The sequence below is a fragment of the Rhipicephalus sanguineus genome, chromosome 2 (assembly GCF_013339695.2).
Source record: "Rhipicephalus sanguineus isolate Rsan-2018 chromosome 2, BIME_Rsan_1.4, whole genome shotgun sequence".
Classification (NCBI taxonomy): domain Eukaryota; kingdom Metazoa; phylum Arthropoda; class Arachnida; order Ixodida; family Ixodidae; genus Rhipicephalus; species Rhipicephalus sanguineus.
In genome coordinates this window covers 208,634,782-208,656,024 of record NC_051177.1, presented here as the reverse complement: position 1 = coordinate 208,656,024, position 21,243 = coordinate 208,634,782, and the positions used below count along the sequence as shown (strand labels likewise).

The window sequence follows — 21,243 nt, the reverse complement described above, 5'->3', positions numbered from 1 at the left end:
CTATTAGCTTACATCAACTCAATTCGGTCAGGGGAAGTGCCACTCCCCATAGAATGGAAGACCGCCCTGGTCACATTTATCCCAAAACCTGGCAAGGCCGTGAACACGGATAACCTTCGCCCCATTTCGCTCACATCATGTGCGGGCAAACTGATGGAGACGATGGTGCGGGATCGGTTGTCTGATTTCATGGAGAACCAATGTATTTTCGCAGAATCAATGCACGGGTTTCGCCCGTACAGATCCGCGCAGGACATTCTGCTTCAACTTAATCGGGACATTCTAGACCCCGTCGAATGCCCTCGCAACGACAAGGTCGTACTCGCCTTGGACTTGAAGGGAGCATTTTACAATGTAACCCATGAGTCAATTTTAACACACCTTTCAGAAACCGGCTGTGGCTTGAGAGCGTTCGAATACATTCGGCAGTTCTTAACCGACAGGCAATCTTACATCCGCATACAAGACAAGGAACATGGCCCTTTCCCCTTAGGAACTAGAGGTACACCACAAGGCGCAGTGCTGTCTCCTCTATTATTCAATCTGGCCATGATGCACCTGCCGGCTCAGCTGGCTGATGTCCCTGGTATACAACATGCGTTGTATGCTGATGACATCACCATCTGGGCGACTCAGGGCTCACTCGGAGACATTGAGGCGAACCTGCAACAAGCCGCGAGCATAGTCGACCGCTATGCCCGCCAGTGCGGCCTTCAATGCTCACCCTCCAAATCAGAATTCGTGCACATACGCCCCTCGCCAAAGTGCACGGCCAAAATTGAACTTTCGCTGGAGACAGGTCCAATCCCTGAACAAAAAGAAGTCCGGGTACTGGGGCTCTTTATTAATCAAAACAGACGGTCAGACAGCACATTGGCCAAGCTCCGTAAGGTGGGAGACCAGGTGGGCCGCATGGTCCGCCGGGTCTCTAACAAACGCGGGGGGCTACGGTGCAGAGATGCCTTGCGGCTGGCACATGCATTTGTAGCCAATAGAATTTTATATTCTACCCCATACCTCCACCTGCGGAAGCAAGACGAGGATGCACTTGAAGTCATCCTTCGCAAAATAGTTAAGCTGGCCCTCGACCTCCCCGTGAATACCTCGAACCAGCGCCTTCTAGGCCTGGGCATGGCGAACACGTTTCCGGAGCTTCGAGAGGCCCAGCTCACAAATCAGTACACTCGACTCTCAAGGACGGTAGCGGGTCGCCGCCTATTAGCCCGCTTGCATATCCAACACACCAACATCACGGAAGATCGCGTTCAACTCCCATTCGAGTGGAGATGCGCCCTCCACGTGCGCCCTCTTCCAAGCAACATGACAAAAGAAGACCACAATGGCCGGCGCCTGGCGCGGGCGGAAGCCCTGGCCCGCCATTATGGATCGAAACCCGGCGTGTTCTACGTGGACGCCTCCGGCCCGCACCATGGGGGATGGTATACGGCCGCTGTCGTCCACGAGAACCAAACAGTTAACGGGCTCACTTTCCGAGCCCGGGACGTAATACACGCGGAGGAAGTCGCCATTGCATTGGCAGCTTGTCACCCCGCATCGCAAACCATCATCTCTGACTCGCGAGGGGCCTGTCGGAACATCGAAAACGGCTGTATCATGGACTTAGCCTATCGACTATTGAAACGTTGTGACTATCAGGGAATCCCCGCACCCCGCCGTATAGTCTGGGCTCCTGCTCACATGGGATTAGAAGGGAATGAGGCAGCCGACGCCGCCGCCCGCGCGCTCTCTTACCGGGCATTCCCACTCGCCTCCCGCGATCAGGAAGACCTCGAATTTAATCCTGTCTATTCTTTCCGCGAAATTGTGCAGCTTTATCAATCTGACCACAGCCTTTATCCACGCCCGTGTAAAGGCTTAAGTAAAGCGGAGGAGCGGCTTTTACTCCGTCTGTACACAAACACTATGCTGTGCCCGGCAGCACTAAAACACTTCGACCCCGCCTTTTCCGGCAGTTGCTCGCACTGTGGGGAGAAGTCTTCGGACATCTACCACATGGTGTGGGCCTGCCCCTCCAATCCTGCTATACCCCCTATCCCCAACCCAACCCGGGAGGAGTGGGAGGCGACCCTGCTTGGCTGTTCTGACCTTCAGGCCCAAAAGGCCTTGGTCCGACGAGCCCAGGCAGCAGCCAACGCCAATGGGGTCCCGTACTAGGGAGCCCCACCTACTGTTTGTAGGTGCCGTACCCTTAAGGGGTAGTGCCTGCATACCTCCCTTGTTTTCTTTTTTCTAATAAATGTTTTTACCACCCACGCGCTCGCGGCGCTCGATGGGCCACCTGTTTTATTCTACCACCGTGGTTTTGGCGGAGCCGTGGCCTCCGTGACTACTTCTGGCTGTGCGCGTCACTGACCTCCATAGTGGAGATCAGTGGTGCGCGTTGGTGGAACAGATCGCGAAGGCCATGCTTTTACAGAGCTGATGGCGCCGATGACGCGGCACAACGAAGTTGACGTCACCGCCTGGAGGGCTATTTTGTACGCGTTCTAGCATAGAACGGGAAGGAGGATCGAACAAAAGGACGAGAGGGAGCACACAGCCAATAGGCGAGCTCGGGAATTCAGGAATGTATCCAATGCATAAATAAATGTACAATTATTTTAAATGAACATCAATATTGAGAGGCATTGTTTTTCGTAGCTTGAAGTGGAAGAGTTCGGCGACTTCAACAAGTAACTTGTGTTAATGTCTTGACATAGCGCCAGGGGGTGTCGCAGTTTCATAACCTCCTTGGTTTCATAAGACGTTCGGTAGTGGCGCTGGCGACCACGCTGTTTCATCCAGTGCTTCTAGTATTAGCAGTGTACTTGTAAAATTCAAATGGCTCGACGATTGGAACTGTTATTCAGTTGTCGAAATGGCGCAGTACACGCACTTACTAGGTCCGCGCGTTCCCGACAATCAGAGAGAGTTGCTGCTCTCGTTTACGGAACAGCATCGAGAGTTGGCCGTACGAGCTAGCGAGTTTACGCACGAATTTACGGCAGCGGACAGGCGTCGGCTGTCCGCTGCCGACGCCTGTCAGCGAGGGCCCCGTCACCAAGTCGGCCTCTTCAGTCATCACCTCAAACGCATCTTCTACCTCGGGGATTCGTTTCTGCGTGACTGCAGCAGTCACGCAGGCGACACGAAATGGCATGAACGAGAACGGAGACGCCATTCTCGCAAACTGTCAGCGCGGTAGCGAGATGCGTGGGTAGCCCACTCCTCCGCTTTCGTTTCGATCAAATCCAAGTCATTTGCGGAGACTGTTTTGTATCCGTTCTATCGATAGAACGGGGTCGGAGACCGTTCCAACGCTCCAACGCCTCCTCTCCGCTCTATGCAGATTTTGTGGCTATTCTCACGTCTTAACCGTCAGTACCGTCAGTATAGCATCGACCAATGCCGTGTGGCTTCCCCTCCTCCTTTTGTTCGATCCTCCTCCCTGTTCTATGCTAGAACGCGTACAAAATAGCCCCCCAGTTCAAGAAGCCCTGCGGCTGCAGCCGCCGTTTTTTTGCCAAGAAATGCCATTTGCGTTCGCTTCTGTGAACTCTTACATTGGTTTTCGAATTCAGCAAGGATCACACTATGATTAAAGATTCCAAAGTCTCTTTTTTTTTAAGTACTTCAGCTTCCTTTTAAAGCGCGCTCTTCGAGCCCTTCGCGCCATCTCGCTAGTGATAACGAAAACAGGCTGAAGTGTCACCAATCTCTGAGCATCGCCATCGGTAAATGGTGTATATAAATAGCTCGCCGTTAGCATGGCAAAGAACGTGCCGTCTGTGGCCGAATCGTTTCGCGCTCCGCGCTGCAGAGCAAGGGGTCGTAAGTTCGACTCCTGGTGACGGATCTTTTAAATGCGAAGCATTTCTGCGAACTTATGCGACTTTGAGCGTATCTATCTATCTAGCCGCCTACGACTTTGAGCTGTCCTGGCCGTTTCGTTAATCGGATGTATACCAATATTGGTGTGGCATAACATGACCTTATTACGAACGTAAATCATAGGTCATGAAATGAAAATCATGACATGCATGTCACGAACAGCATGATTTACTTTCCACGGCTTTGGCGCTCCTGCGGCCGTTCCGTTATTTTCATATATACTAAAATTGGTATGGCGTGACAAGAGTTCATGACGAACATAATGAAAGGTCCTAACATGCAAATCATGACACGCATGTCATGTGGAGCATGATTTACATAGCATGGTCTCGGGGCGCTCCCGGCCGTTTAAATGAATGGATATATAAGAAAACTGGTATGACGAGACATTTCTGTATGACGAACATAACTGACACGTGGTAACATGAAAATCATGACATGCAGGTCATGTACGATATGATTTACATGCCATGCTCATGGCGCACTCGCGACCGTTTCGCTAGATTGATATACGCCAAAATTGGTATTGTGTGATGTGACTGTATGAAGAACATGAATAAGAGGTGGTAACATGAAAACCATGACATGCATGTCATGTATGTCATGATTTACATGCCACGCTCATGGTGCATTCGCGGCTATTTCGCTTGCTTGATATAGACCAAAATTGGTTTTGCGCGACACGACCGTATGACGAACCCAAATGAGAGGTGGTAACATGAAATTCATGACATGTAAGTAATGTACGACATGATTTACATACCACGCTTATGGGGCGCTCGCGGCCGTTTCACTAGATTGATATACACCAAAATTGGTATTGCGCGATGTGACTGTATGAAGAACACGAATAACAGTTGGTAACATGAAAACCATGACATGCATGTCATGTATGTCATGATTTACATGCCACGCTCATGATGCATTCGTGGCCGCTTCGCTAGCTTGCTATACACCAGAATTGGTACTGCGCGACGCGACTGTATGACGAACGTAAATGAGAGGCGGTAACATGAAAATCATGACATGCATGACATGTACGACATGATTTACATGCCATGCTCATGGCGCACTCGGGGCCATTTCGTTTGCTTGTTACACACCAAAATTGGTATTGCGCAATGTGACTGTATGAAGAGAGAGAGATACGAAGAGGAAAGGCAGGGAGGTTAACCAAGCTTTGGCTCGGTTGGCTACCCTACACTTGGGGTGGGGGAAGGGGGAATAATAGAAATGAAAGGGTAGAGAAGAAAGAAGAGTAAGAAAGAGATGGATGAACAGCGTGAAACTACATAACACGAACTCGCGCTGTTAGTTCACAGGCACTCGTGAAGTCCGGTGGTCCTCAAGAAGCACAAGAGGGCTTTCGTGGCCTGGCGCATATGCGAGACCGTAGGCCAAGGTCCCAAGATCTTCTTTTCTGTCGGTGGTCTTCAGTCCAGGAGACGGAGCTTGAGCTCGATACTACGTCGTTGAGTCTGATATGATGGGCAGTGGCATAGAATGTGTTCAAGCGTCTCCTCGCAGGCGCAAATGTTGCATGCCGCACTGCTGGCCATTCCAGTGAGACAAGAATACGCATTTGTAAATGCCACGCCCAACCACATGCGGCACAGTAAAGTTGCATCGCGTCTTGAGAGCCCGGATGGCAAACGAAGTTGCAAATTTGGGTCAATCGAATACAGGCGCGCGTTGGAAAAACCCTGCGTATTCCATTGTAAAAGAGTGATACGGCGTGCAAGTGATTATAGTAAAGTTGCATCGCGTCTTGAGAGCCCGGATGGCTGGTATGGCGGATGAAGAACATGAATAACAGGTGGTAACATAAAAACCATGATATACATGTCATGTATGTCGTGATTTACATGCCACGCTCATGGTGCATTCGCGGCCGTTTCGCTAGCTTGATATACACCAAAAACTGGTCGCGACTGTATGACGAACGCATATGAAAGGTGGTAACATGAAAATCATGGCATGCAACTCATGTGCGACATGATTTACATGCCGCGCTCATGGTACATTCGCGGCCGTTTCGCTAGCTTGATATACATCAAAATTGGTATTGCGTGACGAGACTGTATGACAAACGTAAATTAGAGGTTGTAACATGAAAACCATGATATGCAACTCATGTACGACATGATTTACATGCCACGCTCCTGATTCATTCGTGGCCGTTTCGCTAGCTTGATATGCACCAAAATTTGTACTGCGCGACACGGCTGCATGACGAACGTAAATGAGAGGTGGTAACATGAAAATCATGACACGCAACTCATGTACGACATGATTTACATGCCACGCTCATGGTGCGCTCGCGGCCATTTGGCTGGGTTGATATACACCGAAATTGGTATTGCGCGACGTGAATGTATGACAAACATCAATAACAAGTAGTAACTTGAAAATCATGATATGCATGTCATTTACGGCATTATTTACATGCCACACTCATTGTCCGATCGCGGCCGTTTCGCTCGCTTGATGTACACCAAAATTGGTATTGTGCGATGTGACTTTATCACGAACATAAGTGACAGGTGGTAACAAGAAAATCATGATATGCATGTCATGTATGGCATGATTTACATACCATGCTCATGATGCACTCGCGGCCATTTCGCTCGTTTGCTATACACCAAAATTTGTATTGCGCGATGTGACTGTATGACGAACATAGAAGACAGGTCTTATCATGCGAATCATGTTATGCATCTCATGTACAGTATGATTTACATGACATGATCATGGTGCACTTCCGGTCGTTTTGATAACTGGATATATACTAAAAATGGTTTGGCATGACACGAGTGCGTGATGAACATAAATGACAGGTCATGCATTGCATATACCAGAATATACGTTTCAATGGCATGGTATATACCAGGTTGTGCATGCATGCGTTCATGGCGAACATGCGATACATGGTGAACTAGATGCCATGGCATGAATGATTTTATTTGGCTCAAAAACAAACAAGGCGATGTATGCAGCTCTTTGCTGGCTGCTTCGCATTACATCGATTCCCCCCAGTGCGTGGGATCTGCCGGTTTTTTCTTCTGGTTTTATTTCTTTGCCAACTGTTAGCCTTTATATTTTACAACGTCATATCCGTGACGGAAATACGTCAGTAGAGCCATGGTCGACCCCGGCACAAAACACTTTCGTGTTAAAAAAGAAAAGGTCACTAGTGTCGACGTTGACGAGCTGAGCGCGTTCCTGTAAAGTTCCTGACTTATAAGAAGAGAGAGAGAGATACGAAGAGGAAAGGCAGGGAGGTTAACCAAGTATCACAGGAAGTCCTATGAGGCAAAGCTCAAAAGCTTGATTACCATACCGCTACTCTCACATAAGTAGTTGGGCTGTGGATTAGTGCACAAGCACAAACTCGAAGGTGCTGTTAACATGTTTGCAAGATACCCTAGAAGTGTGCAGATTGTGGACGCTTATATTTTCTTTGTCTTCATTTTTTGCAGCAAAGCTGTATACCTCTCGTGGGTCGGAAAATTTCGTAGCGTAAAATAAACTATCATCATCATGAACGGGTATGTGCCACACAAATTGGGCAACAGATTGGCGGCGTATAGCAAGGCTCGAGAGAAAGAAAGAGAGGGAGAAAGAAATAAAGAAATGGGAAGAAAGGGAAACAGAAAATCTTTGCGAAAAAAGATTCCTCACGAGGTGGCGGGATTCGAACCCGCGTACCCACGACGTAAGGCAAGCGTCTTAACCACTCGGCTATCCAGGCAATTTAACAATTGATGGGAAACGGTGCTATCTTTCTTTGCAATCAGGCATACAGCGCGTTCCCGGCAAAGATTAGGTTGCAGCTGTTTTGTACTTCACACGAGGGATCGAAGTAACGTCAAGCGGCCCTTCCTTCTCCCCGCGTGTGTTTCCCGTTTTCATATATAAAAGGGAGAACCGTATAGCAATTCATTCAGTTCATTTTAAGACTGCCGTAGGTAGACCACGGAAATTCAAGGCACCAGAACAGTGTGAATACAATGCTCGTCGAAAGGAATAAGTTCGTCTTGCTGAAAATGGTCGCGGAACCAATGACGGTCTACCACAGCGACCCCAAAGCTATCATCACTACAATTACTCTAAAGTAATAATAAAACATACACCCCATCAGCACGTGTGGCGTTTGATACAGCTTCGCTGGACATTCACGTTCACAGGGCGGGATGGTGGTCAAATTTTTTTAACTCCAGTGTTCTTGTGCTCTTCCCTCCCGTTCGATATTCGTTTGTTCACATTTGCTGTCGGCAAGTACGACATACAGCAATGAATTTTAACAGGAGGTGTGCAAATACGGGCTTTAAGACGGACAGCTCCGGGGTAGATTCGAGAATTGGTAAGGAGAGAAATTTGCCCATTGAATTTTGAAACAAAATTATCTTTCACCGAAAAGGCGGAGAAGTGAATGAGATAGCAACATTTCCGGAGCCCTCCACTACAGCGTCTCTCATAATACCGTGGTTTTGGGACGTTAAACCCTAGATATTATTATTAAGGCTTATAGTCAAAGCTCACAGTTGCTGCTCGAGCCACGCAGTCTCCCCCCCCCCTCCTCCGACGTCCCTACATCACGAAAGAGGGGCGGGGCGTTTCCTTTCTGGTTGAGGAGCAAGCGACGACAGGCCTTGCGCGCGCGATGATGTTATTGCATGTTACCTCCGTGCGACGGAGATGGCCAGCTTGTTTCATCTCTGCTTCAGCGATGTTCGTCGCCAGCGCTCGCGAGCTTTTACTCGCAAGTAGAGCATACGATGCGCGAAGCGACGTTATCGATTTAAACTTATTATGGAACATGACAGCGATGGTGAAAACCTGTCTAGAGTGTCCATAAAAATATACAAAAACCGTGGAAACGGGCTCGCTTTATTTCTGGAGGGCTGCATCGTCTCCGCTGTAAAGACTTCGTCCGTTAGAAGAATCAAATAATCCGGTTCTATTCCATTGGTTTCATTCTCGCCTTCACTACACTTCTTGAAGGCGATATCTCCTCGCCACTTATTTCTTCATAAAGCACGCACACAATGTCAGCACTGAGCTTTGAGTCCGTCAGTATTTCGCGCTTGTCGGCTACGCGCTGTTATCTTCGTTTGCGCTGCCGGAAACGGACAAGACAGAGCGAAACCAGTTGGTCGCGCACTATGGCCAGGCGAGTGGTGGGCGGACGGGTGGGCGACTGCATGGCCAAGAAGGGCAGGAGGCAATTCACAACTCGTATATGGACTCATCGATAGTGTGTACCTTAATTACGTCACGTGAATCACCGTTCTGGCACCACGAAGTGCGTCAAAAAGACGAGAAACGCCATTTTTAGGTACCTATAAGCTTTTCTGTAAAAAATCACACTAAAATCACGTGAGCCTGACATGTCAAGGCCAAGCAGATTTCGGTATTATCCTTGGCGTCGTGAGATTTAATAGTTTATGTTTGACCACTCATTTAAAAGAAATGTCTTGCGTTGCCTACTGTCAGCCCGAACATGCAAATTTGCCTGTCGGAAAAGCAATTGAGCCTCCAGTTTCTTCCCTTACCACTATACGGTGGCGTCATTGCGCAGGTCTGGTGGGATGCGCCTATTTCGTGCTGTACTCGTGGCGGGTTCGAAGCACACCCGAGGAGGATCCCTGGATTAGCGACACTGAGTACGACTACATCGCATTTGGACGGACAGCTAGGCCTCTGCCACCACTGCAGGTACGTGCTATGCAGACGGTACTGCACACTCGTAGGCTGGTGGGGGGGGGGGGGGGGGAGTGCAGCGGGAAGTGCTATAAAGCATATATGAGAACAAAATTCACGAAGCGTTGAAACTTGGTCGCCAAGCTCTGCGGTGTGACAGCGGCGAACATTTAGCACACCTACAAATAGGCTGCACTGGAAAGCCTCTGGTCAAAAATTATACCGAAATGAGCGAGTGTATCCAGGTTCGTCACTTGTTTCAGCTGAGGTGTAAGGAAAGTTTGGTCGCGGCGTACATTTAGCAGGAGCCCGCCAGCTACTCCCCATAGAGACGACTTGAAGCGAGAAAGCAGGGAGGTTAAGCGCAAGAGCGTCTGGTTGGCTGCCCTGCGCTGGGTGAACGCGAAGTGGTAATCTAAAAGTGAGAAAAAGAAGGAAATGAGCGGCGAGAGAGAATAAACTTTTATAAAAATTGAATTCATAGAAAACCATCGTTGGGTGGGGCTCTCAGTCCAGGGCGCCATTGCCTTGCGCGAGCGCGCTGGACCAGCTGCTGCTTTTCCTGCCGGCGTAAGCTGAGCAGTGCAGACTCCCAAGAGGAAGGGGTGGGATTGGGAGGAACGCCCCGTGGGCATTCCGACGTGGTGTGGTACACTGTTGGTACGGATTCACAGAAAGGGCAATAGGAGGGGTACAGAGTTGGATGAAAGAGATTTAGCATGTAGAGGCAAGGAAATGAGTTAGTCTGCAGTTGCCGCCAAGCGACAGCATCTGCACTCTTAAGTGAGGGACGAGGAGGACGATATATGTAATGGCTCTGTCGGTAGTACTCCAGCGTAGCGTTGCAGTTTAGTGGTTCTGTCGGTGCGTCGTCTGGGTTAGACAGCTCTTCCGATGGTGCCCGGCCGGTCAGACCTCGGGCAACCGCACGAACGCGTTCATTACCATGGATAGAGGCGTGTCCAGGAGTCCAGACAATAAGCACCGGACGTAATGCGGACGGCGAGACAGAAGACAGGATATTGTGTGTATGTGCAGCCACGAGTCCTTGAGCGAAGGCACGGGAAGCAGCCCGTGAGTCCGTCACTAGGGTGACAGGGGAGTCATGTGACAATGTCGGGGCGTGGACAAGGGCCAGCGCGAGAGCTCGCTCCTCAACTGAACCACTGCCCGTAGTGCGAAGTGTGGCAGACGCCACAAAGGTGTCTGTGTCGTCTATCACGGCTAAACACATGTCGGGCTTTTCTGGGTAGCATGCCGCATTAGTGTAGAGGACCTGTAAGTCTGCGGTGCCATCACCAAAGACGCGTGTCATGGCCTGAACTTGGGCAAGTCGACGACTGGCGCGCCGGCGGGGATTCATGTTGCGTGGAATCGGAACCACTTTAATGAGAGCGCGAAGAGTAGGAGCAAGCTTATGTTGCGGTACGTGTGTGGGTATTCCAGGAATTGGGTAGCCAAGACGAGAAAAAATGGCGCAGCCCTGACGGGTCTGACGGTTGTGCTGGGCCTCGAGCAATTCGGTTACGCTGTTGTGGGCACCGAGTTGAAGGAGGCGTTGCGTAGATGTGTGTGGAAGCAAGTCGAGAGCCGCCTTCACCGCCGTCCGTAGAATGAGCGGCGAAAGCGCAACCTACTGAGGCGTGCTATTCAATGCGAAGCATTTCTTAGCGAACTTCTGCGACTTTGAGCGTATCTATCTATCAGCCGCCTACGACTTTGTGATACCAAAATTCGCATGGCATGACATGACCGTATGACGAATATAAATCACAGGTTATAACATGGAAATCACGACATGGATGTCATGAACAGCATGATTTACATGCCACGGTCTTAGGGCTTGTGCGGCCGTTTCGTTAAGTTGATATACACAAAAATGTGTATGCCATGACAAGAGTGTATGACGAACATAACTGACAAGTCCTAAGTTGCAAATCGCGACTTGCATGTCATGTATGACATGACTAACATGACATGGTCTCGGGACGCTCGCGGCTGTGTAGTTAAATATACACTAAAATTGGTATTGCGCGACGTGCTAAAGCTTGCAGAGCTAGAGATTGCAGTTGTACCCATACTTGACATGAAATTTCGATTTACACGGCAGGCAAAAGCTGTCGAGGCTGGCAGCTCGGACCTCCTGAACGCCAATGAATGCTCGAAACACAACACACCGTGGTTCCAGCTGCTGACATCTGTGCCTGTGTGGGCGCTGACGGCATCTCGGTTCGCTTGTCTCTGGGGGCAGTTCACCGTGCTCACGAGCCTGCCCACCTACCTGTCCGCCGTGCTGCGCGTGCCACTAGCCAAGGTGAATGCAGCGGCGACCGTGTCACGTACAGATAGCCTCCTTAAAAATCAGCAAGGATTGTGTAAAAGTACGCTAGAACGAGAGACGTGTTTTCGCGCAGAAAGTCTATCTTAAAGAAATTAGCGCAGCTTGCACTCGTGGCGCAAGTCTGAAACAAACAGCGGAGGCCTTCCTTGCGTCTCTTAATTTTTCTTGCTTCATCCCTCTCTCTCTTATCTATCCCTTCTTTGTCTGTTTCTTTCTGCTTGTTTCCTTCTCTCTCTATCTCGCTTTATTCAACAATCTATTTCAAACTTTATAAAAGACGCAGTCGCATTACAAGTCATTTTCACAGGGCATTCCTAGCACATCCTCCTGAGAGGATGCTGCTAAGAGAGGCGAACTATATATATATTCCGAACGCACTATCCTGCGGGCCCTTGCTTGCAAGGATTCTCGTAAGGTATCAGCTTTCAACACATTTTCATTAATTAATTTAATATCTGGTGTTTAACGTCCCAAACCCACGATATGATTATGAGAGACGCCGTAACGGAAGGCTGCAGAAATTTCGACCACATGGGGTTCTTTAACGTGCAGCTAAATCTAAGTACACGGGCCTCAAACACTTTCGTCTCCATCGAAAATGCAGCCGCCGTGGCCGGGATTCGATCCCGCGACCTTATAAATAGTGTCAGCAGTCGAGCGCCATAACCACTAGACCACCGTGGCGGGGCAACACATTTTCATCAATGGCAACGTTTTCAATCAGTGAACTTTCACCTCACCGTCAGGATTTTACTAATTATATGTTTTATGCATCTGTACTGTACAAGATTTTAGACCGCTATAGAGCCGTCTCACGTTATCATTGATCAGTCTCTATCCTTGGCGCTCTTTGGCCAACAATGGCCCTTGCGCCACTAAACACCATATATCATCATCATCAATCTCTCTATCTCGCTCTTTCTATCTGAGTTATTGCATTACACGCCGGACCAACCGGAGCTGCGGGAGAGCGTGCGCACTTCATGCTGATGATATTTTCTTGTCGAGGAGAACTGGGGTTTCGACAAGCTGAGACAGTTGCGCTGTTAAAACAAGGCTTGGACGAAAGAGGTTGCTTAACTCTAAAAGATAGAAGCTAACTTGTGTTAAATATTAGTAAGTATTTCGTGGCACATATGCGTTAATCTGTTTCGGCAAAATGACTCAAGAACCAGGTATAGAGCCTTACACTTTGCGCGTAAGGTCCGATGCACGTACCGGGATGGTCAAATGTTCCCAGGCCATGCTGCCATAGCGTTATATCGGATAGTGGACTGGGAACTTTTGACGACCCCTGTACCTTTCTACTGGCACCAATATCTTCGTTTATTGCCGAAGTCCCTAAGAAACTGAGGTTGTCGGTAATTTTCCGACAGTAAGTGTGAAGAACCGTCTAACGCGTGTCCAAGGCTCTTCCTCTCCCTCTCTCTGTTTTCGTTTTGTTTACTTTTTCCTTTCTTTCGCAGAGCGGCATGATCAACGCGGCCATGTTCGGTGCCCAGAGTGTGGGCATGCTGGGAGGTGGACTGCTGAGCGACCGCCTACGGAGAAAGGGACACCTCTCCACGACGTTTATAAGGAAGCTCTTCCAGACTGCCGGTCAGGGTTGTTTACCGTTCGCCCTTTAAGGAGTATACTTTAACGGGGTTGTCACGCTAATAAGAGATCACGAGAAAATAGTCGTGAACTTGGTTGTTTATTCGGACCCAAAAGCTGAGCGCAATGATAGAGGTAAAGCTTAAACCGCAACAAATGCGAGCGTCGTCGTCGGTCGTCGAATCTGACTTCACGGCTCAAATCCATCAGCTATTTAGACGTCTGGTACTTGCGTAGGTTAGAGATTTTAGAACCATCTTCGCTTGGAGCGCACAGTGCTGCGAAAAATTCGTTTCACTGTTGAATGGGTGGCAACGGTCAAGCAATTTTGGGCAGAGTAGGGACATAATACACTGAGATATAATATGATGCCAGCAATAATCTTATGGGAAAAGGACTGCCGCAAAAAGTAACTTGAAGCAGCGCACGTGCGACAAGTCCACGTCACTTCAACTATCAGTACGAAAAATACCTGATCAACTTCATCTGGAAGTCGCCCAAACCATTTATATTTGGCAAGGTTCCGGATTTTGGGAGCATCGCGCTATGGTGAATTTTGTCCGGCTGACTGGAAAATGGCGGCTAGCTTCAATATCCGGCCTCCTGTGACATTCAAACGCATAAGAACAGAAACTGTGACAGGCCCTATTCCTACAGAGCTAAGGTGTTGCCAAGGCGCTCAGTGCGCTTCACCAGCGAAATAACCGAGTAACTTGCAAGAAGGCACAGCCTTTTGGGGTGGCCAAGCTCCCCATGAAGCAAGCGATGTTGGCTTGATGGGGAGCGATAAAGGGCCGCGGGTCTCACTGGCGGTTTAAGAAGGGCGTTAATTTTCCGCTCGCCTACCATTCGCTCGCAGACGTCTGGGTTAAACTGGTAGAAATTCACCACGTTGAAGAAATTAGCAGCGATTGCGTACCTTTAAGACGTTATGAACTCCTTGGGTGTTAAGCCGCAATCTTGGCTGTAAGGATCACTCATCTGACTATTTTCGCTTATCATTACTTTTATAGCTACAGCATGAAGGTACTACATTAAAATGAATGCTTCTGCAATGAAAGCGGTATTGAGAAAACTGCTTGGTTACGGCAGATTGTCAACTTTTATAAAATTATAATGCATTTATGTGCATTCTAGTGACTGTAGAAGCAACAGTGGAGCGCATACATCGCTTAGAACCTAGTGAACCGACACTAAGGTTCAATTTCGTGCACGTAGACATTAGAATTCTCGTTATATGATGTTACTCTGAATGTGCTTGCAAGTAAGCGTATGGCTGTCATGCGGGTGCGAAATGCGTAAAGTACTTGCCTTCGCGTCTGCTGACACGTCCATAGAGGTGAACGAAAAAATTTATTTTTAATTTGGCGTTCTCCCAAGCCCACAAAAGAGTGTGAAACTTAGACGGTTCGTAAGTAGAACGCTATGTAAAAAATGAGACTGCTAGCGGAATTACATATTTTAAGACCAAATACTTGGAATTTTGACACCTCAATCAGCTTGCGTGTGACAACACTACACGGTCGACTAAGTCTAGCACCTCATTTATGATCTGTCAGGCTTTTGCAGCTTTTTTTTTCGTCATATAACACTCAAACTGCAGATTGTTCGTGTTCGGCGTTACTTTGTGGATTCCGGGTCACCGAGGATAGCTTTTGCACTGAGGCTGTAGCAAATGTGTTTACTAATGCCTTTCAAAACGATGTGATAATAATGCTTTTTGTTACTTACTCTTCTTACGTGTGTGCGCTTCTCTGTTTGTTTTACAAAACCAAAAACCAAACTTACGTCTGCTCGATTAGTTGTGCTTGTTGGTGTCCGTTCTTCGTTCCTGCATATGCACGGAACACACTAACCGGAACACTGATAGGAAAATACCTGCGCGTTGTTTGTTTGGTCCTTTCTAATTAATGCTTATGCCACCCTTATAGGCAGTGATGTATATAGAACGAAGAAACACGCGGGAAGGCAAGAACGAGACAGGGACGATCACTCCACCGACCAGCCTTAAGAATAGTTTATACAGGTCCACCCAAACACTCTCCTTCCTCGAGGAGGACCCTTAGACCTTCCGAATATTTTTTTTTTTCAGGACCGCAAGCAGCGACACAGAACATGTCAAAGGCTAACAGCGCGGGGATGCCGCAAAGAAGAGCAACTGACACAACAGACGAAGCGCTGAGTTACGACTGAATTTGATGGCATAAATGCAATAAAATATAAACAGCAAGTGACGTAAGGGAGCATCGAAAACCGACAAAAATAGCTAACTTCAGTTCTAAGCCAGCGCCTCGCCTGTTGTATTAGTTGCCCTCCTTTGTCTGCATCGTTCGCGTGATGTTATCCTTTGACACGCACCGCCAGCTGGCCTAAGAACTTCGTCTTTAAGCGATAGAGAGCTCTGCATGTATACCAACACCCTCCCCCCCTCCTCCATTACCCACTAATTTGGGGGAAAAAAACACCTCCAGAACTAGAGTCACGCATAAAGTCCCGCTTGTCAGTGTGCGCACTACATCTCGCAAGAGCAATGACTGAAGCTTATTTGCATAAAGAAACTGCACATAATACCTTACTTCTATCTCATCACGTGATGCAGCTCTGATTGGTGCGGGTCTTCTACTGGCATTGGTTCCGTCCGCCGGATGTAACCAGGTGACTGTCACCTGTCTCCTGGTGCTCGCCATGGGAGTCTACGGTTTGGCCTCGGGAGGAGCCACGCCCGCTCTCGTAGACATGGCGCCTGCACACGCCGGTAGGTGTAGCAGTACTTGCTGTTGGGCTAGTTGTACCTTCAGTATCAATAGTAGACGCAGTGCCAAAATTGTTATGTACCTGGACTGTATTTTGCGTCGTCTTTTGTGTCACTCTGTGAATGGACATCGTGCCCATGTGTATTAATATGCCTTGACTGACAAGCTGCTTCTAGGTGAAATGTTAAGTAGTTTTCTTTTACAGCGAAAGCTGTTATGAGATCCCAACAACGGCCGTTTTTGGCGCCGTAGTTGTCCGCCGCCGGTGTCCGTAATCCATATCGCGCAAAATAAGAAAACAAAACATGGCTATTCCCTCTGTCATATGAATCGGTATAACACGAATGTAAAACGTGTCTTCACAGCCGTAGTTGAGCGTTTGTTGTGCATTGTTTCGCCCCGAGGGCGAAGGAATGAATGCTATAGCAACAAGTTGTAATGTCACGCGAAGAACGACAAGCATCTCGAAACTTGCAACGCGCTGCTCAAGCAGAAAGGACGCACGGAACGAACATACACAGGATGAGCGCGAACTAACAATTGTCACACCTCGACAGATCAAGCGCGCTGGTGCGACAACCTTTAAAGGAGGACGCATGAAACCAACGCACAAGTATACACAGGATGAGCGCGGACTGTCACAGTTATAACGTATTTCTTTGTGAGCCGCGCGCTCCTTTCGCATAAGCGGCCGCTGCAGTGAGCGAAGTGACCTTCGTGCTCTCTGTAACTTCAACGCAATGTTGCGGTGAGAGCGCAAGACAGACAAGATAAGCACGCGCGCACGAGTGACCACGCCCTCTTGAGATGCACGCTCATCTCAACGCGTGGAGCGACGACCTTTAAAGGGACACTAAAGAGAAACCGGAAGTTGAGCTTCGATGGTAGATTATCTTATTATGATTACAACGGTACCATTGTTACGGCGAGCAGAGCTTTCGTAAGCGAGAAAATAGCGAAAAACTGAAGGACGGGTGCTGACGCCCCTGCGGCTTTCCCGCACTAGGCGCTCGTGACGTAGAAACCCGCGAATGCAGACGGGCTGCGATTGGTCGACAGTGATTTAATGCTGCTAATAGAAACGCCCGATGAAATTTCTCTTAAACGTCCGTAAACAGTACTTCGCCCCTATTTAAGCCGTGCCACTCAAGGAAGTACAAATTTAACGCAAAACAAAATAAAGAAAGAAGAAAAAAAACGGCATGGCGCTGCCGCGCTGCGTATGGCCGTAATGGTTTCGGTTTTGCTCCGCGCGTGAGCGTGCGTGCCTCGCGCTCCAGCTACTCTCCCGCATTGGTTTCGTTTAAAATCCCGAAATAACAGACGCCGGTGAGCGCTGACCTGTCGGCCGGAAACCTTTCCCACCGCACTGGACGGAGGCATCGACCCCGGAATTTACCCGGAATGTGCTTGGTACACCTGGTCGAGTGCGGCCTGTCGTCGTGGCGTTTCGCGGAAGCCTGACGGGGCAGTCGCGGACACCCCTTCTGCGCGGCGTCGTGAGCGTGAGACAGAGCCACTGGAAAGGTTCTCACCGCGCCAGGACCCGTCTTCACACGAACAAAACAAGCGTTTTCAGATGCTCGAGACAGTGGCCGTCATGGAAGATCTCCGAAGTGAACGACCCTCCGTACTCGACGCGTACCATGTCGCCGGGTGTCCTCGGAATCAATTCGTCAAGGTGTGGGACTTGTACGTCGTCATTGTGCGGTGCATTTGTGGAACCAATTGGGCACCCCGTCCGTGCTTCCCATCGGATACGTGTTTTCTCTCTGGAGATATCGACTTGAGCACAACCGTTGTGGACGACGGCGCGAGCCAGCTACCTGCTACGATACCCGCCGGACACCACACCTTACAGGCTCTGAGACCGGAGAACTTGCAGCAAACCGCAAAATGCGTAATGTGTGTAGTGTTGAGGGCTGTATTAACGGTCCACGGCGTCTGATCAAGGGCAGCGGCAGTGTCGACCCGTCTGTGTCTTTCCATGCGGTGCCACGCGATGAGCCCCGTCGTTCGCGATGGCTCAACGCTGTGCCCATGATTCGACGACAGAAGGAGCTAAAGAAACCGGTGGTGTGTTCACTGCACTTCTCGCCATCAGATTATGTTTACAATCCTGTGCTCGGGAAGGCTCTCGGCGTGCCCCAAAAGGGACTCCTCACGCGATCAGCTGTGCCGTCCCTATTGGCTCCTTCATTCCCGCCACAGGTGCCCTCGCAGGAGCAAACCAGCGTCTCGGTAAGTGTAGAATCCTAGTTATAATTGCTACCCTAAACGTATACCGAGTAGGCGCGCCACTTTCCGTTCTTGTTGGGAAAACGGAAAACACGGAAGCGGTCATGAAGCAGCGGAAGCGGCCGCCTACGCATGCGGTGACGTTTCATGGCGCCCTCTGATTTGCTGAGAGCAATGCGGACAGTGACGACACAGCTCCAGCGCCAAATTTCAGGCGAGTGAAATTGAGGAAGAGATATTTGGTCTTTGATTACGAATTTCTCCACTAATAAGTCATCTTTTTGCACCGAACAAAAACCTACACGCATTCTCGAATGCCCATCTTTCGTCCCGTATCAACTTCGTGTTGCTCTTTAGTGTCCCTTTAAAGTGCGCTCTCCGAGCCCTTCGCGCCATCTCGCTAGTGATAACGAAAACACGCTGATGTACCAAAGATCTCCGAGTACCGCCACCGGCAAATGGTGTATATAATTAGCACGCGGTTAGTATGACGAACAACGTGCCGACTGTGGCGGAGTCGTTTCGCGCTGCGCGCTGGGGATCGAGGGGTCGTAAGTTCGACTCCCGGTTACGGAACTTTTCTATCTAATTTTTTTCTTTGCCATATGTTAGTCTTTATATTTTACAACGTCATATTTTATTCATATTTTCATTTATACAACGTCATATTATATTTTACAACGTCAGTGGAGCCTTGGTGGACCCCGGCATATAACACTTCCGTGTTTAAAAAAATTGGCCGCCTATCTGCGTGCTTCGCTGCAAATGTCGTCGAAAGACGATAGAGGAGGCGCTGCGTAAGATATGGACGCCGTCTGGCAATACGTCGGGAAACATGAGTTTGTACAAAACCCCGGGCCACTGCCAGGTGGCAGCACCATATCGTCGGCAGAGGGCTTTTTAGGAGCTTGCTCCTTATGCTCTAGTTCCCAATGGTCCCGCGGAAAGGGCGCAGCTGTGCTCTCTCCGGTGATTTCAAGAACGCTCACTAGATGGCGCGCCGCCGCTCAAGGCGGCGCACACCACGGGCAGCGCATGCGCTAGTTAGATAGGTGACCGCTAGAGGGCCGCGCCTCCCGTTTGGCGCTCGCGTTTGGCGCGCTTCCTTTCTCTTCGCCGGGATCTCACTCAGTGAACACTCTTCGTTGCCGCTCCGCAGCATGAACACCCCAGGCAAGGCTGCAGCGCGGCGGCCTCGCAATGCAGCAGCAGGTCGGGCTCCCCGCCAAGACCCTGCGGTGAGAGCCCGGGAGGCCGAAGTGAAGAGGGCTAATGTATATGTAATAACGTTGTCGCGTCTATATATGGTGGTAGAGGAATGTGTACGAAGGATTCGCGGGTTACCCGATCATGTCCGAGCAAGCTCTTCTAACATCATTCACTTCGTGAATATGGCGGTGATTTTCTTAATTTTTTTTGTGCATAGCGTCGCATTTTCAGCGCAGCCTAAGAAGCACTAGGGTCTTTAGAATTGCGTATCTCTGTATTTTGTAGTAAAGGAACACACCACCCAGTACTTACGTATTGATGTTGCGCCTCAGATATGCGTAATATTTGCTTTTTAATCGACAGTGTTCACAAGTATGAACGCAGCTACCAGTTCAAGATGGCTGGGCGTTCACCGAGCGCTTAAACTTTAGGCGGGTGGCTGAATCGTGTGACAGACAGAAAAACCGACAGACAGGCCAACATTTCTGCGTTGAAGTTTCCCAAGAAAGACTATCGTCTTTAAAAACAAAATCAGAAAAAATATCCAGGATGGAACACGTTTTCGAACCTGGACTCGCTCTATGGGAGCCTAGTATTCTACCTCAGAGCCATGCGGTGCTTGAAACTACTTTGCAAAAAGACCATATACAGGCTTCATGTCGCGAAGGACCCACATTAACATATGTAATATAGCATGGCAGAAGAGTAAAATAACAGCCAGGCGTCACACAACGCGAATTCTGTAACCAGGCGTCACACAATGCGAATAGCGCAACAAGTGGGTCATTGAATGCTTCCAACTCATTACAAAGGGTTCCGCTATAATTCTTCATCTTCATCAGGCACAGCATTAACAAAGTGCACATATTGCCTTACAGCTGTTTAGCGGGTACCACGGTTCTCCGCTGAATGACGAAAAATGACATAGTGGCTGATTCCCTACTCCACAAAAATTATCATGATTTTAACATAATGGGTTTCTCGTAAAATGGCTTCTATTCGTTGCCAAGGAAGCCCATAAGGCCCCCATGATCCATTTCCTCAGGGTCTCAATAAAGTTCTTTCTCTCTCTTTCTCACGTTCACGTATGTTATATAGCGTCGTGGGAGAGTGAAATAACGACCGGGCGTCACACAATTCGAATTACGTAACTAGTGGGTCGTTTAAAGCTTCCCACCCATTACAAAGGCCTCAGCAGTAATTCTTCTTCGCCGTGAGCCATCGCATGAACAAAATGCACCTAATGCCTTACAGATATATAGCTGGTACCTCGCTTCTCCGCAGAATAACGAATAATGGCGTAGTGGGTGCTTCCCAACTTCACAAACATTATGATTTATGGCGTAGTGGGTACCTTGCAAGTGTACTTGTATTAGTAGACCAAAGAGGGTTTACAACGGGCTCTAAAAATGCCACTCTTCCAGCTTTCGCTGTGAGTGTGCTGCGCTCTCCGCGAAGACCTGGCGTTTTTTTTTATGGCTATGATTATCGGTAATTCTACAATCTGTGAAG

General features: G+C 49.0%; 1 protein-coding gene across 3 annotated transcripts in view; it reads left to right on the top strand.

Annotated features, from left to right (window-relative positions):
- The window catches only part of LOC119384031 (sialin), a 104,936-nt gene that overhangs the window by 76,749 nt on the left and 6,944 nt on the right, over positions 1-21,243 (top strand). For all 3 annotated transcript variants that reach the window (XM_049412741.1, XM_037652322.2, XM_037652321.2), the window contains 4 exons: positions 9,473-9,609; positions 11,705-11,908; positions 13,402-13,534; positions 16,131-16,286. In XM_049412741.1, the coding sequence (XP_049268698.1) occupies positions 9,473-9,609; positions 11,705-11,908; positions 13,402-13,534; positions 16,131-16,286 (630 nt within the window). The remainder of the gene's footprint in view (positions 1-9,472; positions 9,610-11,704; positions 11,909-13,401; positions 13,535-16,130; positions 16,287-21,243) is intronic.